Source organism: Trachemys scripta, chromosome 17 (assembly GCF_013100865.1).
Source record: "Trachemys scripta elegans isolate TJP31775 chromosome 17, CAS_Tse_1.0, whole genome shotgun sequence".
Taxonomy (NCBI): Eukaryota; Metazoa; Chordata; order Testudines; family Emydidae; genus Trachemys; species Trachemys scripta.
In genome coordinates this window covers 1,499,245-1,516,169 of record NC_048314.1, presented here as the reverse complement: position 1 = coordinate 1,516,169, position 16,925 = coordinate 1,499,245, and the positions used below count along the sequence as shown (strand labels likewise).

Below are 16,925 nucleotides of genomic sequence, written 5' to 3'. Positions count from 1 at the left end.
AGACTGGTTTGACGAAAATGATGCAGAAATTCAGGCCTTACTTGCTGAGAAGCACTGCCTGCATCATGCATATCAAAACGATCCATCCTCAGTGGCAAAGAAGACTGCCTTTATCAACGCTCGCAGAACAGTACAGAACCAACTGCACAAAATGCGGGACTTGTGGCTGAGCGTCAAAGCAGATGAAATACAGGCATATGCAGACAGGAATGACTATAAGCAGTTTTATGAAGCCCTCAACACACTCTATAGTCCACCGTCTTCTGGGAGCTTTCCCCTTCTGAACTCTGATGATACTGTGCTCCTTACAGAGAAGACGCAGATTCTCCAGAGATGGGCTGAACACTTTGAAGCAATTCTCAATCGCCCCTCAGTCATCAGTGATGAGGCCATTGACAAGATGCCCCAGGTTGCAGTCAATGGATGCTTCACCAGAAGAGGACGAAGTGAAGAAAGCTATCAATCAGCTGTCAAGTGGCAAAGCCCCAGGGTCAGATGCCATACCAGCAGAGGTGTACAAAGTTGGTGGACCCGTGCTGCTGCGGAAACTCACTGAGCTGTTTCAGTCCTTCTGGAAGCAGGGAACCATTCCACAAGAATTTAGAGACGCATCCATCTTGCACCTCTCTAAGAGGAAGGGCAATCGCCAGCTATGCGACAATCACCGTGGAATCTCACTGCTTTCTACAGCGGGGAAAGTTCTTGCACGGGTTCTGTTGAACCGATTGATCGCTCACCTGGAGAAGGGCTTACTGCCAGAATCACAGTGTGGCTTCTACAAGGGACGTGGGACTATTGACATGATCTTCGCTGTGCGTCAGCTACAGGAGAAATGTCAAGAGCAGAATCGTGAACTCTACACAACTTTTGTGGACCTCACAAAAGCATTTGACTCTGTCAGTTGCCAGGGCCTGTGGAGGATCATGTCGAAATTTGGCTGTCCAGACAGATTTATACGAACGGTACGTCAATTTCATCACGGTATGATGGCTCGTGTCCTGGATGACGGTGAAACATCTGAGGCCTTCCCAGTCACCAACGGCGTCAAGCAAGGGTGTGTTTTAGCACCCACTTTGTTCAGCATGATATTCTCTGCCACTCTGACTGATGCCTTTCAACACTGCTCTGAAGGAGTAGGCATGAAGTATAGAACTGACGGGAAACTATTCAATCTGAGGCGACTGCGTGCCATCACCAAGGTGAAGGAAACTGTACTTCGAGACTTTCTCTTTGCCGATGATTGTGCTCTGAATGCTAGTACAGAGCCAGAAATGCAAGCCAATATGGACAAGTTTTCAACTGCATGCAGCAACTTCGGTCTCACCATTAACATCAAGAAGACTGAGGTAATGCACCAGCCAGCTCCCCACGCTCCGTACTCAGAACCGTCCATCACTGTAAATGGACAGAGACTTCAGACAGTGGACCACTTCATGTACCTGAGCAGTACCCTTTCCCGAGCAGTGTCAATCGATGATGAAGTAAACTGCAGAATTGCTAAAGCCAGCTCTGCATTTGGCCGATTGCGCTCCAGCATTTGGGAACGTGGAGGGATCAGCCTACCAACGAAGCTGAAGGTCTACCGAGCAGTGGTGCTTCCAACTCTGCTGTACGCCTGCGAGACGTGGACTGTCTATCGGAGTCATGCACGAAGGCTCAATCACTTCCACATTTCCTGTCTGCGAAAGCTTCTAAAAATCAGCTGGCAGGACAAAGTGCCTGATACTGATGTCCTTACTAGAGCCAGTCTGCCGTCAGTTCACACATTGCTGATGAGAGCCCAGACCAGGTGGGCCGGACATGTCGTGAGAATGTCAGACGAATTTATTCCTAAACAGCTCTTCTACAGAGAACTCACTCAGGGAAAGTGCTCCCATGGAGGACAAAAGAAGCGGTTCAAGAATACGCTGAAGACCTCTTTGAGGTCCTTGGAGATCAACACCGCCACATGGGAAACCTTCACCCTGAACCGTCCAGCATGGCGCAGCCTCATTCACCCAGGCAGTAATACCTCTGAGGCGAGGCGTATTGCTGAGGCTGAAAAAAAGCGTGAGCTGCGCAAGTCCAGAGCTGCTTGTACATCATCGACAGTGTCATTACCTGTCTGCCCGACGTGTGACAGGACGTTCCACGCCCGAATCGGACTGATCGGTCATCTTCGGACGTACAGAGCCCGGTCATCGAAAGAATGAGTTGTTGAGGTCTTCATCGATAACGATGGACGAACATCACTCACATGCAATCCCCCACCCTGTACATAGCAATCCTCTGTTTCATTGTGATGTTTTTTTGATGTACTTTAATGCTTTTATTCATTATATTGATTAAATAATTGTAATTACAGTAATACAGCGAGGTATAAAAGATCTACACATCTTGTCCTGTACACAGAACACAGACCGCTCCAATGGATCCCACAACCCATACAGCGAGAAAGCCGTAGCAAGCGTTAACATCTCCAAAATCATATCAGGGCAGGAAAATGCCCCTGCTGTTTGCAACACTTGTACAGTATAGACACAGGGTGAGGGCCAGACCAAGTGACCACGATTAGTCCTGCTCCATCTCTACTGTCTGGGTTTCCATCTACAGCTGTTCACACTGGAAATGCAGGACGGGGGAAGGTTCGCCCATCACCAAAAGAACCTTAATGTAAAGCAGTGCTCCTGCCAGTGCCTGGTGGGGATCGTGCAGACAGACTACACCCCAGGCTGGGCATTGTCCCAGGGTAAAGCAGGGCTGTAGTGGAAGGGGGAGGAGCCCCTGGACGAACAGGTGAAGCATGGGACAATTCAGCTAAGAGTTGCAGGGCTGGGCACCAGAAGAATCGCCGGGTGGAACTCTGGGGTATGGCAGGGAGGGGTGGAACGAGCCCCACTCTGGGTCAGTCCCAGTGCCATTGGCCCACTGCCTTTGAAGAGGCCACCGATGAAGGCCATTTGTCCTACTCCCCTGAGTCCCGCAACCCAGCTCTCCCCGGAGAGAAACTTTGCCTTGGAGTCTTAAAGCAAGTGACTTTGTTGTTAGGGCTGAAGCGGGTGGTGGGATGGGAGACGCTGTCAGCTCGGAGAAAAATCTGACCCTTGTGCTCTTTGGGGGATCGTACCTGAAATGGGGGTCAGCGGGAGGTGGAAGGGCTGAGTGTAAAGGACCAGGAAGGAAACAGGGTCCTGGGAGAGAGTCAGTGCTGGGACACCCCATTGCTCATAAGACTCCACCTTCCAAGTAGTGCGGCCCCAGGTCTGTAACCCTTACGCTGGGGCGCACTGCCAAGCAAAGTCTCCTGCTGCAAGCGCACGGCCTGCCCAACATAAGGGCTGCAGAACAGGGCCCTCAGCAGGGGGGTTACTACTGTGTCCTGAGGAGCATGAGGGATGGGACCGCTCGGAACCACAGGCTTCCCCCAAGGCTTTGGGGGCTAAAGGAGTCGGCTTCTGAACTGGACCCTGTGCCCTGTCACCAGTGATTAGTGAGAACGGGGCTAGCACTCTGGCTCTACGGTGCTAACAGCTAATGGGGGGTCTGAAAGGGGTGAGCCGTGGGGTGCTAGACGTAATCAGCCCTGCCCCTGCAGCGCACATGGTAGCAGATGGGGCAGAGTGAGTCCCAACTCCAGGAGGATACCACAGCCAGTGCTGTGAACGGAGCTGCACGGCCCGTACGGCTGGGAAAGGACCAGGGTGGTCGTGGGGGAGAAAAGAGCCTGGCAGAGACAAAGTAGCGCGAATTACGCAGGAACAGGGCTGCAGCAACTGAGCTCAATTGTCTCCAGTGTCCGTTAGGGCGGATTTCCCTGCGCCCAGCCACACAGGAGAGCTCTGCATGAGCAGGGGCTGCACAGACAGCAGGTAAGGGAGCAGGGCCCCTGAGTGCCACGCTAGGGGTACATGCAGTGCCCACAGCTGTTCCAGGGAGGCAGCTCAGACTTGTAACTTACATCATCATCTCCCCACTGGTTAGTTTCACCATCGTTCTGCAGGAGGCGCCATTGGTGCAAAAGCCCTGAAGGCTACCTGCACTGAACTGTCCCTCCCAATGAAGGCCAGGGCCTGGAGCCGCTCCCTGAATTCAACCCCCTTCTTGTGCAGTGGGTAGGTGAAGGCAGCCAATGGCCTGTCAAGTCTTGGATGGTTTCAGGGCCAGAAAGGGGGATGGAGAGAGAGGAGGTCGGGGAGAGGTTACATCCACCGTGGGCTCCTCTCTGCATTTCTCCCCCAGTTACTAAGCTACAGCCTCCCCCCGGCACTGGTGCCAATGCTGAGGAGACTCTTGGGAGTGAATTGGTCTCCTGTGCCCTCGCTGTCCTGCCCTGGTACCTGCTTCCCACAATAGACAGACACAGTTAAACTCTCCCAGTGTCACAGTTACTGTCACTCACTGCCCCTGCAGGGAGGCATTTGTTCCCTGTCTTCCCAACTTACATGGTAACCTCACCCAAAAGAACCTCTTGATTTGTGCTGTCCTTTCGCCTGTGTTGCCCCCTGAAAGCACAATCACATGCAATCACTAGGAGGCAGATTTTGAAGACAAGAAACCAATATGACTCCACATTTCTTCTAAGAGGCTAACGCCCCCAGCTACAAACAATAGCAGGGGTACGCCAGAGGGCGTGCGACGAGTTACTGCCCCGCAGAAGGGGTGCAGCATATCTAGTTTAGGGGAATGTGCTTCCCCTTTGATTGTACATTACAAGGCTGCCCCTTATTCCCATGATTAAGCAGCATTGTGCTTTCAGCTGGGGCTGTTCCAGGATTTGCACCTTCGCATGAGGCACGTCGGTGGGGGGTGTGGTCTGGACCGGGTACCTGGAATTCCAGTCTCCAGGGCTGGCGAGCTGCCCAGCACTACGGGTACAGGCCACGAGTCCTGGGGGATCGTGGCATTTCTCAGACACTGGGTGGCCTATGCAGATGTGCTCAGCACTGGCCTCCTTCTGCTCCCACTCAGGTCAACAGAACGGTGCCTTCCCTCCCGCCCGCCATGGGAGCAGAGCTAGGCTGACACTGAGTGCTCTGGACTACCCCATCCAGAGCGTCCCCTCCTTGCCAGGCCTTTGGTGGGCAGCAAGCCCCTGTAGCTGGCACATACAGGAGAGCGGAAGTACAAAAGGCGGGCTGGAGAACTCAGCTGGGAGGCAGGTGCCGGAGGAGCCAGACGCCTCCTGTGAGCTCCGAGCTTGGAGGCTGCTGCAGACCCTGAGGGAGCCGAGGGCTAGCCAGGGCCATTTACAGACCCAAGCAGGGAGGAGCTGCAAGCGCTGACAGAGGCCTTCTTCCCCAGTGACCAGGACGACCCTCTCCAGAGCCAGGTACACCCCGAGGGGGACCTGGGAAGTGGCCTAGGGGTAGCCAACCCCTGTCTGGCTGCAACGCTGCCAGCGAGTGAGTCAGCACGTTGCGATCGGGATCCCTGCTGACCCACAGGCAGACTGCTGTGCCACTGCTAGGGCCCTGGGCCGGGACACAGTGGAGTGGGTGCGCCTGCGTCCCCCCGCCACCCCAAGCCATGGGTGGCAGCCTCCCCCTCCCTTAGGCAAGACGCCTGCGCTTGTCGGCCCCCCACCAGAGCTAGGAGGCCCGACTGTTTGCTCCCTAGGCTGAGAGCAGGCCTGATCCAGAGACTCTTTGCTGCCCCACCCCAACCAGGGGCTGGGGCTCCGTAACTGTTTGTTGTTCAGCCCTGATCACAGGCCCGAGCTCACGTCTCCCGTCACCCCGCTTATTCCCCATGTCAGGTGGCCCCGGAGACATAGTGGGGCGGATTGGTCACCTACAGACCCAGAGGGGGAGGAGCCACTCCCCTAGGGTTACCATACGTCCGTTTTTTCCTGGACATGTCCGGCTTTTCGGCAATCAAACCCCCGTCCGGGGGGAATTGCCAAAAAGCCGATCATGTCTGGGAAAATGCCAGCCGGGCACTTCCCCTCCCACGGCGGCTCTGCTCCTCCCCTGACTCTTCGACTCTGTTTAATAGCTGAGCTGCCCTAGCGCTATGGGCTTCAGGCAGCCCCCTTGCCTCCGGACCCCAGCCGCCAGCCGGGCACTTCCCCTCCCGGGTTCCGGCGGCGCAGAAAACAGACGTCCCTGTTTAGAAGGTAAGAGCCTCCGAGAGGTTTGGAACCTGTTCAGTCTGATCCATCTGGCACTTATTTGAGAGCACTTTATTCAGGTCATTCAATGTATGAAATTCAAGATCTGAGGGTTAGTTTGAAAATCAGGGCTCTTGGGTCCTATTCCCAGCTCTGCCATTGACTGGCTGTGTGACCTAAGACAAGTCAATTCTCCTTTCTCAGCCTTAGCTTCTCTCTCTTTCATGTAGGGATAACAACCCGCTCCTACCTACCTCACAGTGGGTGGAGGATGGGGATCCACTGGAGAGTGTCACTAGGAGTAGTGCATAAGATGAGGTGTCCTATCATGTTTATTCAGATCAGATTATGACATAATAGAATAGCTGAAATAGTCTATTTTATTTGTATTTTATTATTTTGCAATTGTTAAGAGCAGCAACTACTTAGCTCAGACTGAAAAATCTTATCTAATTTTTGAGATCTAAGTATCTCCTCTTTGTGTGTGACGAGACAATTTAACACACCGTGACAAACAGGAGATGCTTTTGTTTCGCAACAAAATATTTTTGCAAAGAATTTTCATCTGACTTGTTATGATTTCAAGAAACTGGTTTAGTCTGAATGGGATTTTCGGAGAGAAACGGTTTCAATGAAATTTCCCCACCATCTCGATTCCTGGGCTCTATCCCGGCCTCAGGGGGGTTTGCTGTCTGTTAGAACAGGAGTCAGAACTGGTGGCTTCTCTTTCTGGCTCTGCCACCGCCTTGCTGTGTAGGCCCTTGTGTAGGTCACTTCCCTTCCCTGTACCTCAGGCTGCCTATCTGTGCAATGGGTACAGGGACAATTCTCGAACTCTGGGCAGTTGAGAGCCTGGGTGAGGTAAGGGGCGTTAAAGCCCTTTGTGAATGAGAAATGGGAGTTTCACGGTGTTGAGCACCAAGTTATTCTAAACTTTGCTAAAATGTCTAGTCTGCGGAAATCAGAAGTGGTCGGGGCCAAATTTTAACAATTGTCTTTTTTAAAGCCCATGAAGGGATGTGAGTCCCACTCTTTTAGGTATCTGGGGTTCTTTGCCAGGAGGAGAGAAGTGGTGTCTCCCTCTATTTTTGTGGCCTTAACAAACCAGGTGCTGTGCCCCAGTTCTCGTGTGAGATCCCCGAAAAAGAACATCTTCCCATCCATTAAGAAGACAGGGCCAATCTTTAAAAGGGGAACAAAGAGAACCTTGGGACTTACAGACTAGCCAGCCTCACTTCCATACCTGGAAAGATACTGGAACACATTATTAAACAATCAGTTTGTCAGCACCTAGAACATAATTTGGTTCGTAGGACTAGTGAGCATGGATTTGTCAAGAAGAAATCATTCCAAACCAATCCTAGCTCCTTCTTTGGCAGGGTTACGGGCATAGTGGAGGTAGGTAAACAGTAGATGTGATCTATCTTGGTGTTAATAAGGCTTTTGACACAGTTCCATAGGACATTCTCACAATCAAACTAGGGAGATGTAGCCTATATGCAATTAGTAGAATGTGTGTGCACAGCTGGTTGAAAGCCCGTACTCCAAGAGTCCTTCTCCATGTCTGGCTGTCCAACTGAGAGGGTGTACCTAGTGGGTCCAGCAGGGATCAGTCCGGGGTCTGGTACTATTCAATATTTTCATCAAGGATTTGGAAAATGGAGTGGAGAGGGCTTCTTTAATTTGCAGATGACACCAAGGACTTTGGAGCACAGGATTGGAATTCAAAACACCCTTAACAAATTGGAGACTTGGTCAAACTCCATGGCTGGGCCTCTCTCTATAGACTGGGCAGAAGTGAAAGCCCAGAGCCAAACACTCCTCCTCCTGGGCAGTGCGCTCCGACCTCCAATGGTCAGATGCTGCTTAGCACTGTCAGAGCAGCTTTTGCTGGAGGAAAGTATGAAATCCCCATTTGACTGCTGGGGACAGAACCTAGAGGGGGGAGCAACTTACCCCAAGACCCACAGGTCAATAGGAAAACCAGCAATGGAATCCAGGAGTCCTGACCCCAAATCGGCTGCTCCAGTCACTACAGCAGAGCACACTCCCTCTTAGAGGCAGGGGGACTGGACATGAGGGCCTGGTTGTAACTGCCAGCTGTGGGAGGGAGTGTGCAGCAGGGGTTAGTGAAGGGGCCTGGAAATAAGGACTGCTAGGTCCAATCCCTGGCTCTGACACTTGGTGTGACCCTGAGCCCAGTGCTCGAAAAGGAGGAGACTCCCCGGGCATTGCAGCTCCAGTGATGACGAGGGGGAACGTTGGGAGCAGATCATGCAATGAACTCCTGCCAGTGCGTGTACTTTTCATTACGTGCACCGCTGTGGGGGGAGGAGGAGCTGCTCTGGCTGGGCAGGGATGGGGAGGGACCAAACAGGCTGGTTAGTGAGAGGCTGCCTTGACCCCAGACTCACGCCCGCTCCCCGCTCGGTTCCAGGATGGCCAGGCTCCTGAGGAGGTTCAGGAAGAAGGCTCTGCAGGTGGCCCCAGAGCCTGAGGGAAGCAGCTGCCATCTTCCCCAGGAGCAGAGCGGCTCCTCCGTCCCCGCTGGTGGGGAAGGAGCTCCCGGCCGGGCCAGGAGGTGGAAGTGCCCAGCCTTCTGGCGGAGAAAACCCGCACCCGGCGCAGGCGCCGAGGTGGGAGAGGCCAGGCCGAAATGGAGCTGGGCCAGGCTGCGGCTGGGCAGGCAGGACCCAGCGCAGGAGGGGAGCCGGGCAGGGTGGCTCTGGGGCTTGTTGTGTGGGCAGCAGCGGCCCCAGAAGCCCAGCCCTGATTCCCAGCAGGAGGCATCGCCCTGCCCGGTCAGTGAGGACCTTCCAGCCTCCCCAGGGCAGGAGGTGGAGGATCCCTGTCCCACCACCAGCAGCTCGGCCCGCTCCCCATGGGACAGCAGCAGTGCCTGGGACTCGGGCAGCAGCGAGGCCGATGGGCGCCGCTGCTTTGCTGCAGGTGAGGAGCCAGGCTGGGCTCAGGGGGGTGTGAGGAGGGGGCTGTGAACTCCCTGGGGCCAGGCCCTCGACCAGTGCTATGGGGGCGCGGCCCCGGCCTGGGGTCTGGCCTGAGCCACATGAACCCCACTGACACTAGATGCTGCCACTTTGGTTCTTGGTGCTCCAGTTGTGGTGGTGGGGGGAGGCACCTCCCAGGGAGTCCAGGACAGTGTGGGGGGATCTCTTTGCTATGGGCTCCTGAAGGAGTTGGGGGCTGAAGGCATCACTGAGAGTGGGGAGTGTGGGGCCCGATCTGCCCTGGGTCCCGGAGGTGGGAAGGGGGCACATTGCCCCACCATGCCCCTGTCCTTCCCCTCAGTGGCACCAAGCATCACCCTGTCCCCTTCTCTCCCTGGTGCAGGGACCGCCAGGGACTCAGAGGACGAGGAGGAGGAATGGGTGGATGTGGCCACAGAGGAGGCTGTTCTCAATAACATCCAAGAGCAGCTCCAGGGTGGAGAAAAGGTACAAATGTTCCCCAGCTGTGCTGGAACCGAGATTGTCCTGCCCCTTCCCAGCACCCTGACCCCCTGCAGAGGGTCTTGTCCCTGATGATCCACCAGCCCTAATGGGGACCTTTCTCCTCCATGATCTGGGACCCCAGAGGTGGGGGTGTTTGTCACACACCAGCCGGGGTCTCTTCCCCCCACAGACACTGCCCAGTTCCTGACCCTGCTTGTGTAAGAGTGGTGGGTGATTTGGACAATGGGTGGGTTCCCACTATCCCCCATTCAGGCCTCCGTCTTGCAGCTGCTGTGTGGGGGCAGGGAGGTCCCTGGCTAACTGGCTCTCTCTCCCCTAACCCCACTCCTGGTGGGTGCAGGAGGAGGCCCAGCAGCTCGTGTTCCTGCACGCCATCCACCCCGCGTCTCGCTGCACAGCAGAGAGGGCAGGACACATTGGAGCCGCACTGCTGCAAGGCGGCTGTGGTGGAGAGAATTGTGGTGAGCGAGACACGGTGCCCAGCAGCTGTGGGGAAGACAGACATGGGAGGGGCAGCGGTCTCCCCGGGCCAATGGATGGGGGATGGCTGGTGCTGGCGGGGCAACTGAGGGCAAGAATTGCTGGGGCTGAAGACGGGGGAAAAGAGACAGGAGAAATTTGGAGATTGGTCACTAATGGGCAGGAATCGGAGGAGCGGGAGGAGGTGGAGGGGGGGATCCTGCTGGCTGTGTGGGGCCCTGGCTGTGTAATCTCCTCACTGGGAAGTGTCCGTGAGGCCCGAATCTCACACTCTCCTTTGTCTCCTTTGGGTCTCTCAGGAGCTCATTGAGGAGCTGCCTGATAACTCTCCACCCGGCGCCGTCCTCGCTAACTCCCTGATTGCTGTGGGCAACCTCAGGTACCGAGACCCTCCGGCCCGGTTCCCCTAACCCCAGTGCTGCTCAGGCCCAGGGCTGGGAGTCACTGCCCCTCCCACTCCCAGGTCACCGCCCAAGGGTGGCTCCTCTGGCAGAGGTGGGGGGAAGGTTCACTCTCTCCTAGCTGGGCTGTTCTTTGCACTCCAGTAACATTGCAACGGCTTTGGGGAGAGGCTCACTCCCAGGATCAGATACAGGAGGGGCAGCAGGATCCAGGGAACAGGCACCATTCCTGCCCTGCCACTGTCTGTCTGGGAAACCTTGGCCTTGTCATTCCCTGGCTCAGTGCCTCAGTTTCCATTCTCGCCAGCCTGTGCCTATTTCCCTGCAGTTTCACATGCGTGTTGGTGCAAGTCCCATCCCCGCACTGCACAGTCTAATACCAGCTCCTCTCACTTTGCAGCACCATAACACCTGCCCTAGAGCCAGAGCTGGAGACCCACCTCCTCCGAGCTGCCCTGCACGCCGTCTTCACACTGGGCACGGAGAAGGACACCACCCAAGTCCAGGTAGATCAGCTAAAGTCATGGATTGAAGAGCCAGCTGTCATCCTGCCATGAATCCTTGCTAATTGCCTGCAGTGGGATGTAAAGGAGAGAAGCCAGGATATGTGTTTGGGGGTCTCACCAGTGCTTCCCAGAGACCCCTCTTCCCATCCTGTGGCAGGTGTAGCCCCAGTTTCCCTAACTCTGACCCATGGCTCTCCCTTGCTTTCAGGATCTGTACAGGGTCTTGCCAGACCTCCTGGACGCCATGCTGCGGAACCTGCTGGCAGAGTCCCCAGACACCGACAGGCTCCACTACATCTTGGAGGTGAGCCCGATGAGAGGGGTGGGGGAAATTTTACCTTCACTCTTAGATCCATTTTCCAGTCTGTCCTCCTAGCCGGGCCCCCACTGCGCTGTCCTTGGCCAGGGCAGTCAGTGCAGTGCAGTGTCAGGCCCTTCCTCCTTGAAGGACAGAGGAAGGAGCTGGGACTTCAAGCCAGAGCTCTTCCTGCTTGTGTCGAGCACTAAGCACAGGGCCCCCGGCTGGCTTGGGGAGTGAGAGTCTGAACCCCTCCTGGGAGATCCAGAAGATGGTCCTCAGACAAGAGTCACAGGCTCCTTCCTAGAGAAACAGGAGAACCCCAGAAAATCAGCCCTTGTCTCTGACGGCCCCGAGATTTCTGGGGGGATTGCTCAGGTATCAGGAGTGCAGGGAGGATGGGACCAGCCCCGACACTGACCATTGTTCCAATCTAGAGAGACAGTGACAAGATGTGACCGCAGGATTCAAGAATCATCCTGCAGGCAACAATCCCCTTCTAAAGCTCTGCGATCAATGTATCAGATATTCCACCCTGCGCACAATGTCTCAGCCCCCTCGGGATGGGGGTGGGGGCTCATTCACACAACAACTGCACCTGCACATTGATCCTGATCTGTCTCCTTTCCCCACAGCACATTAACTACTGGATCGTGTCCAGGGTGTCACAAGAGAGAGCCAGGGCCGTTAGGAGCAGCACGGCCCTGCTCAGATCCACCATCACCCTCCCTGAGTTTGACGTAAGTGACCTCTGACCCCAGCTTCCTGACTCCAGGCGTAGGTGGGCTGGCTCCGACGGGCTGTAGGATCTGCTGCTGCAGGGGCTGTGGGTTAGGAGTGTTCCTCTTGGGGAGGCAGAGTCAGAGCAGAGAGTGAGCCTGGCTTGAGTCAAGTTCTTCTTGTCCTAGTTAAGTGGTGACTCTGGGCTTTTAAGGGGACCGTGCTCCAGGTTTATGCCTCCCTGTCATCCTGGAGCAGCTGGGGAAACAAGTCCTCATGGAGAGCCCTATCCGCATCCCTGTGCTCCAGGCTCCCTGGGGGGGTAGAGGAAATTAGGGGTCTGGCTCTAGTTCCTATCCTCTAGCATCTCCTGCAGAGGGGCTGAGGGGAAGGAGAGTCCTGGCCTCGGGGGGACTGGGAGCAGACAGGAACATGCTGATGGAGTCCCCTCTCCCTCTCCTGTCCATTAGAACTGAGCTGAATTCCCCAGGATGGGTCACCACGTGGCACAGCTGGCTCTGTTCGTCGGTGACCCAGCCAAGGACATCAGCCAGCAGGCCAGGGAGGGGGTTTACCGGCTCTATGAGCTGCTGCTGCACCAGAGGGGTAAGGAACCCAGCTGGGAAATGGCACCTGCTAGAAGAGTGAGACTGGGACCCCAGCCAATTTCTCTCAGACTGACCCCGGCTGGAGGATGAGTCTCGATCGCTTTCTATGTTCTACACCACCCCGTGCAATTCTGTTGGGCCAGGCACGCAGCGAGGACTCTGCCCACTGTGCAGCCACCAATGGGACTGGAAGGACACAAGCCCTGCAACTAGAATGACAAATGTGTGTGTGTCTCTCTCCCAGGGCTGACCATCCATGAGGCTGAAGACCTGTGTTGCTGAGACTGGCACCAGGACAGCAGGCTCCTGGGCTACAGGAACACAGCCAGGGTGGGGGAGGTAAGGACACTCTGCCAGGACATGAGACAGCTCAGGGAGTGGGGGTGGCTGGCTCCCCTGCAGTGGCTGTCTGCTGGGGCCACTAGATGGAGATGCCGTTCTAGCCCCAGGACGTGAAGCCTGGCTCTGGGGAATCTGCTAATGCATAACATCCTGTTGGTTTTAGGTCTTTGGCAAGTTTTTCTCAGAGGGGCAGAGAAGGTTCTTCTTCCGCATGGCAGTGCTGGCCACCCACGAGTCCCTGCTGCAGGTCAGCCAGGCTGGGCTGCTCCTCACCTACTCCCTCCTGAGGGAAGCCCAGCAGCTGATGGGGGACAAGGTGAGCAGCTGCATTAGACTCAGGAGATCGGGGCAGGGCCCAGGCCCCATCCCCATCCTGTGGCCATTCACTGGCCTGGCAGCAAGGAGCCTGGTGGGGAATGAGAGTGAGAGCAGGTGGAACTGGGAAGGGAGCTTAATTCACCTCCACGAGCAGGAGGGAGCCAGCTTGTCCCCAGAGCAGCTCCAGCCCAGCTGTTTAGCCAGGCTAATTAATGACAAGCATTGCCTCAGCACAGACTTATGTTCTTAGGACAGGGTGCTATCGCTCTTGGGAATGGCAGGAGAGTCTCCCAAGTGCCCTCTGCGAGCCTCTCCTGTCCCACAGAGCCACACCCAGTTCCCAGTGGCCTAGTGTCACCCGAGCCACCACCCAGAGTTGCTCCCATCACTGGCAGCCTGGGAGGCCGAGGACTGACGGGTGATGGTGACTGACCAGGAAGGGCTGAGGCACATGGGTGGGAGAAGCTTGTCCTGCTGCTGGCAGGGCAGGACCCGCTCTGGAGAGAACGGGAGGATTCAGTCAGCCGGGGCTGCCGATCCGCCCCATTCACCAGAAAGAACAGGAGTACTTGTGGCACCTTAGAGACTAACAAATTTATTAGAGCATAAGCTTTCGTGGACTAGGACTGCCATCCTGTGGCTTCAGCATTAGTGGCTGAGGTGACTTGGGGAAAGGTCTCAACCTCCCCACATCCCAATTCACTGCTGCCAGAATCCCTCCTGCCCCCCCGCTAGAGCCCGCTCCCTGCCCAACCTGGGTGGGGGTGGAGGAGAGGGGTCTGAGAACTTGAGCTGTGGATTGGAGGTGGAACAGCTGTCAGGGGCGCTGAGGGGGAGGTGGCAGGAGCTTCCCATACAAGGATGGGTGTTGGCACTGGAGGTCACTATAAAGGACAAGATTCCCTATCGATGAGTGAAGTCTGTTACAAGCCTGCTTCCATTATGGAAACAGCCTGGTATTGGAGAGTGGTGGGGGTGGCCTGTGGGAGAGGATGGCAGGAGGGTCATACAGGAGGGGCAGCAGGGTCCAGTGAGGAGAACAGGGAATGGGTTGTCTGCAGCCCTGCCACCGATCGGTAACGTGATCCTGGCCAGGTCACTCTCCCACCTGGTGCCTCACTTTCTCCATCTGTGAAATGGGGATCATCCCGACCCACATTAAGAAAGGGTTTGATCCTCTGCTCTTGCTTCCCAAATCCCTGCCCTCCTTGCCCCACACAGGCCTCTGCCCTGTACCTCAAACTCCCATGCCCATGTTAGTGCCTGTGTCACCCCCCAACTGCAAGGCCTCATATACAGTCTCCTGCCAGCAAACTGAAATCGCCCCTAGATCCAGAATAGGAGTCGCAGTTCCTGTGCGCTGCCTTGAATGGAGTCTAGACCCTGGGCATGGGGAAGGCCAACGCTCACATCCAGGTAGATCATCAACCTACTCCTCTGTCCCAGGAGCAGGAAGGCCTCTGGTTCTTGCTCCCTTCGGTAGCTGGAGCTGCTGAGTTGGGGGTGCGGTGTGTGCCAGAGAGGGCCAGGAGCAGATGCACCACACATGGCCAGGACCGGGCTAAACAGCCTGTAATACTAGGTGAGTCAAACCATGGCCACATACAGACACCTTGGGCATCCATGGGGACTGAATCTGGGCCCTTCGCTGCCAAGAGCACAACTCACTCCAACTTGAGTCATTACGGTAGTGACCCCTGCCAGCCCCTCTGAGGGGGGTCAGTATTAGCTCTCTTAGCTGGCGCACAGGGATGGAAAGCAACTGGCTGCAAGGTCACCCACAATGTCACTGCCAGAGGCAGGAAGGAAGCATGGTACTGATACCAGTCCAGCTCCAACCACTAGACCCCACCCACTTCCAAAGCCAGAGAACCCAGGAGCCCTGACTCTGACAGCTAGGCCTTAAATGAGAAGACCAATCTCCCTCCTACTCAGGAAGCCATAGAAGGGACCATCTGCTGAGCTCCCCTGTGCAATGCCACTGCCAGCGACCATTGCTAGTGGGGGCCAAGTGACTGAGCAGGGAACTCCTTGAGAGCCTCCAAGAGACTCGCAGGTGTTTGACTGTGACCCTCTGGGAGCCGTGGGAAGAGACTCTCCTGCTCTAACACAGAGTTTCTGTTCTCCGAGACAGTCAGCCCGTGAGGCCAGTTTGCAGAATGTGGAAGAGCCCTTTGGCGATGGGTTGGAGGATTCGCCATGTAGGTGGCAGCAGCTGCAGTGCCTGGGGTGCCCATGGGCCAAGCCTCCACTCCTGACACTCCAGGCTAATTTCCCACTGCTCTCAGTGGGGCTTTGGCTTTAGCTGCTGGGCCTGTGTGCCTAGACAGAGCACTCAGGTATTTCCATCCGGCTGCTCAATGGCAAATGAGCCATGCACAGAAGTGAAGAAGAACGGAAGTGAAAGAGCAAAGCTGGACCATCCGCTGAGCGGCTGCAATCAAGTGAGCAGAGCCGGGGCGAGAAGAGGGAGAACTCGAAGGTGGCTGGCGGCTGTAGGGAGGAAAAGCCTTTGGGAGCCAGGAGAGTCGAAATAAAGAATTGATGATGAATACTGCCGGCTTTGTCTTGTGTGGTGAAGGGTTGAAACGGGGTCTCTTACTATCACACTAAACTTTACAATAGCGGTGTCTGATGAAAGGGCAGGTCTATGAAGGTAAGAGGTCACTCTAGGGGCTTGAAGTCCCAGATCCTGTCACTATTGCATGCTTCTACCAGCTGATCTCAACCCAACAAATCCCTGAGGTGGTCACAGTAGTGGGCTCTTGTCCTCTTTTTCTGGACTAGCCACCAGAAAAAGGACACGATGCATGTGGTCATGGAAATAGAGAGGCCTGGGGGTCGCTTGCAGTGTTGCCTGTGCATATGGCTCTTGTGCGGGAGTACGGCAGGTTACTTTGGACTAGGTAGGAGCCACCTGTCAGTGCAGGGCTTTAGGCATCTCTACAAACAGATCACTTTGCGTGGTGTTGTCAAAAAGCTGCACACCCCTTGGCAGCTCTTTTTAGAGCAACATGAACTCCCACAGGGGTTTCTGCTCTAAATGCCCCGGGCCGCAGGGAAGGATTCTGTGGCAAACAGGCCTTTCCCTTGCTCCAATCCAGGCGCTGCTGTTCTGATGCTGCAGAGCTGATCGGGAATGCTTGAGGGTTCCTGGAGAGCATGCTGCAATGCCAGCACTCCCATGCTGCCTCTGCCCTGGGCACACGTTCTCTTTCTCCCCCAGCACCTTCCCAGGGAGGGAAGAAAGGGACACACGAGGTGGAGTCTCTCCCTGGCTTATAGATACTGCAGGATGGGTTAACCCAAGTGTGGACTCATGGGAATGCTTTGCTGCGGTGTATGGGCCCTGCAAGACATCACTCGTGAAGGGAAGCAGCACTGCTCTTGGCACTGGAATCTGGGCAATACGGAAGAGGAGTCAGAAATTCTCCCTGGGGAAGGGAAATGGGGAAACCCAGTGGGACAATGTGTGTGACTGGAATGTTAGTGTCGCTGGGCAGGGTGACACTTCACATTCGACCAGCGGTTCTCAAACTGTGGGTCAGGACCCCAAAGTGGGTTGCAACCCCATTGTAATGGGGTCACCAGGGCTGGCTTAGACTTGCTGGGGCCTGGGGCCAAAGCTGAAGCCCGAGCCCCACTGCCTGAGGCCAAAGCCAAAGCCTGAAGGCTTCAGCCCTGGGCAGGT

General features: G+C 55.7%; 1 protein-coding gene and 1 pseudogene across 1 annotated transcript; both read left to right on the top strand.

Moving 5' to 3' along the window:
* Nucleotides 1–16,925, top strand: part of LOC117867167 — a 658,956-nt pseudogene that overhangs the window by 5,595 nt on the left and 636,436 nt on the right.
* On the top strand, nt 8,453–12,179 carry LOC117867169 (maestro heat-like repeat-containing protein family member 1). Its single transcript, XM_034751991.1, has 7 exons — nt 8,453–9,037; nt 9,440–9,543; nt 9,902–10,022; nt 10,341–10,420; nt 10,843–10,948; nt 11,157–11,252; nt 11,882–12,179. Exons 1-7 carry the CDS (start codon nt 9,014–9,016, stop codon nt 11,999–12,001), a joined length of 651 nt encoding a protein of 216 aa, XP_034607882.1. The 5' UTR covers nt 8,453–9,013; the 3' UTR covers nt 12,002–12,179.